The 3,802-nt window shown below is 41.4% G+C and overlaps 1 protein-coding gene across 3 annotated transcripts in view; it reads left to right on the top strand.

Annotated features, from left to right (window-relative positions):
* Positions 1–2,661, top strand: part of dpy19l3 (dpy-19 like C-mannosyltransferase 3) — a 41,078-nt gene extending 38,417 nt beyond the window's left edge. For all 3 annotated transcript variants that reach the window (XM_031846766.1, XM_031846767.1, XM_031846765.1), the window contains one exon: positions 2,040–2,661. In XM_031846766.1, the coding sequence (XP_031702626.1) occupies positions 2,040–2,204 (165 nt within the window). In that variant the 3' untranslated portion in view covers positions 2,205–2,661. The remainder of the gene's footprint in view (positions 1–2,039) is intronic.
* Positions 2,662–3,802: the final 1,141 nt, after the last annotated feature.

Here is a 3,802-nt window from a genome sequence, read left to right as displayed (position 1 = left end):
GGGGGGGGGCCTTTAGTTCCAGCTATAGTAATCTGTAAGCATTTGTTTTCAAGATCAGATTATTTTCTATTGGACATTGTTACCTTTCAAAAGAGACCAAAACCATGCATGTCCTCCAAGACCAGCTTTCAATTTACTTTGAGTTTGCCTTGAGTAGACGTTTCAGGCTGAGAGAATCATTTATATTCGATACTTACTAACAATCATTTTACACTGATTTGAGAAAGTTTTACACGACATAGATGCACCATACCGTGTGTCGAAGGAGCCACAGCGATCACACAGGTGTAATTCATGATATTCATTTTAGCCCTGTTCCATTTCGGTGGGCCACAGCCCTGGTAGCCTGTTGTACATGCTGGCTGTGACACACTAAATAGAATGGGCCCATAATTCATTTTATACATCTGTTGTTTTTTTTTTGTGTGTGTTACAAAAATGGCTGCTGTGAAAAGGGCAAATTGTAGTGTTACAATTATACCATATGATGTAGGCCTCTTGTACCCAATTGAGCTAAATAGACAGGATCATATATATTATATTATATGTTGCGTCTGTAACCAACATGCTGTCCTTCTGTGGGGAAAAAAGATATGGTTGGAGTTTATGATTGGTTAATTCACATTTTTGAAAATAAAGTCTACCCTCTCTGCTCATTGTCTTAGGCATATACCCTGTATATATTAATGGGTGGACGTGTATGTATAATGGTTACGAATAATAAGTTCCCCACCCTGAACGGTGCAACACAATGGATCATAGAGACAGGAAGATGTCAGTCAAGCACCGCCTGTACTTGCCCACTACGTCCCAGGAACAGTCTAATTAACAGCACCTCTGTGGGCAGGCCGCGGTGGTGGAGGGTCTTTTTTATTTCCTATTAACATTATTTTCACACTGATCACAGTGCCGGCCTCTTTTTTTATATGTATGTAAGATGTTAGGACTGTGTTATGAACTAGTGGTTCTCTATTGTGCTCCTCGGCTCTCAAAGTCCTGCTGGTTTTCACTCAATTAATCAGCGACTGGTTCATAAATACAATGGAGCTGGTGAGGACACCCGCATTGGTCTGGGACACTGAGAACCACTGGCCTGTGTAGTTTCTCGCTTGTAGTTGCCCGGTGTCCTGCATGGTTGTGATCCTCCCTGATACCTGCTGTCAGGTAGCTGATGGCAGAATTAAATTAGCCAGGCTAATTTAATTCTGCCATCAATTCCACTTAAGATGATGAGATGGAGCTGTAAGGGTGGGGCCACGAGCCACAGAGGGACATTCATAGATGATTAGAATATGGGACATTTTATATACAAAGTGTATTTGAATGTCGCGGTAGCTCACGTTGTAATGTGAATAGAAATCAGCGGGTCTGTTCCATTCCGTGTCATTTGGTCAATGAATCAGTTAAGGTTTTTGCGTCCATTCATTTGTTTTTTTTTTATGTGGGATGAGCTTTTAATCATAGGTCTATTCCTCAATGCCAGGTCACTGGAAACAAGATGACATAAATGGCATCGTAATAATACTTAGTAATATTCGTTGGTTTTTAACAAGCAGATTTCGAGCTCCCTCGGATTGACAAACACCCAACAGTCAAATTACAGCCGATATGGCAAAGAAATGTATCATTATGGTCAAAGAATATCTTTTTAAATGGAGCACAGCTGTAAAAACTATTTACTAACGGGACACGATAGATTGATGGAGTTAATATTCTGCAGCTGGTTGTTCTCTATTTGCTCTCTGTTTTTTTACCCCCCAGTGGAACAGTAATCATGCATGGCAAGCGGGAAATCTCTTGGGAAGCCATCGTCTAAGCACACACACACACACACACACACACACACACACACATACACATACACGCCGCGCTACCTGTCTCATTGTTACTGCCGAGGATTACGAGTGTATTAGCTGCTTTGCCTCCATCCTCCGTGTTTCTGTCATGCTGTGCCAGGATATCTGCTTTCCATATTTTAAAAAAGTCTTTGGTTTCATGCAACTAAAAAATAACCCCACCTTTTTATTTTTTGCTTTCAGGAGGTGGAGCGGGAGATCTCGTTTCGGACCGAGTGTGGACTGTACTACTCCTACTACAAGCAGATGTTGCAGGCCCCGTCCATACAGGAAGGTATGAACTGTGTTTATGGTGGCGACATCATTTTTTTCCATATACATATTGCACCAATATTGTCTTTTTATTGAAGTTATCAAATGTCAGCCTGTGCACTTGTCATGTCATCCTTGGTGTTATGAGCGCTCGGGCTTTCTCCACATGAAGCAATGTGCATGTGTCTCTAGTAAGAGATACTCCTGTATCATTAATGTTTAGACACGAGAACAAAAGTGTTGTGAATGGATTAAACAGTGTGCATCTGATGTAGCATAGGCTGCAAATGTTAGCAAGTCGGACTAACTAGCTTACTACAGTCCTAACCTAGCTGTGTGGAAGCCGGTCCTCGATGCTAACAGAGTTTAAGCAAACGTTAACAGCTCTGTTCTGCTCTTTATTGGATTTGGGGACGTTTGCACCCTCATAACTTACGTCGTCATCCTAAAAGCGTTTTCTTTTGACTTCAAACGTGACAACACACTGTTTGAAACTGTTTAGACATGCACGGAAACATGACCGGGTTAGTACAGGCATACAACCACGAGGCGGTAAATCTTTTTTTTTTTTTTTTTTTTTTTTTTTTTTTTTGTCTTTTACATGACTCATCACCTGGTGAGGAGGACTTCAGCTGGGACATGTAGCTACAGCCTCAGTGTTTCAGCATCGTACCATTTATCTTGCTATTAAACATTTATTTAAGACACTTTTACGGGATTCTTGTTTTAATACGAGTCAGCCATTATCACTAAAGAGTCGGCCAGAGAAGGAATTAATGGAGCTAACATTAGCTTAATGTTACTGAGCTTAATGAGTTGGGATCTAACGATTATCCAAATCCACAATTCGGTTCAGACGTACATCACAAGACCTTATCAAGTCGGTAGCTCGCTACAGCTGATACAGTCTGCCAGTGACAGATGGCCACCAGGCAGTGTGAAATGATATCATCCAGCATTTCATGTTTATAGTGATAATTGTTATTTTAACTGTAATTATTGAATATTGTCTTACAATACAATAATGTACTTTTTTACATGGATAGACACCAGATGGCTGTCTCTACCCACTCTAACAAGGAGAAAGAAACTTTTATTTTCTCCCCCTAACTTTCTAACCATACCAAACAAATCACTGCAGCTTGTTGTGACGCACAGTCTGGTCTGAGGGAAATTAGTCTAATTATTTGTTCCCATTATCATGTAAAATACCCAGTTGGAAACAGGCCTAATTTGCCACTAAGGCAAATAATTGAGCTGCAATCAGTTTGAGGAACTGGCTGACCTCCCTCTCTGTCTCGCTCTGGGTTTCTTTTCCCGTCAGCAGAAAGGCTCGATGTGCAGAAACTACTCAGTTACTCAGAGTTACGGTGCTAAGGGTGCGGGGAAGGAGGAGAAAAATACAGGGAGGGCGTCACGGAAGAAATGTGAAAACAAAAGATGGGATGTAGGAAAGCCAAACAAGTGAGGTGGCAGAAAAAAGGATGCAAGGAGGCGTGTAAAGAGAAAAAGGAAGGACATTGACAGAAGCAGGGATGAGAGGAGAGGTATAAGGGAAGATGGAGAGGATGAGGAAAGAAAAGGGGAGAAAGGAAAAATGACAGTTTGAAAGAAAGATGAACAAGGAATGGTTGAAGGGAAGCGGGTTGTGTGTGTGTGTGTGTGTGTGTGTGTGTGTGTGTGTGTGTGTGTGT

Source organism: Anarrhichthys ocellatus, unplaced genomic scaffold, assembly GCF_004355925.1.
Source record: "Anarrhichthys ocellatus isolate YVR2014 unplaced genomic scaffold, GSC_Weel_1.0 scaffold6, whole genome shotgun sequence".
NCBI lineage: Eukaryota > Metazoa > Chordata > Actinopteri > Perciformes > Anarhichadidae > Anarrhichthys > Anarrhichthys ocellatus.
The sequence above is the reverse complement of the archived record's forward strand: the minus strand, read 5'-3'. Positions and strand labels throughout refer to the sequence as shown.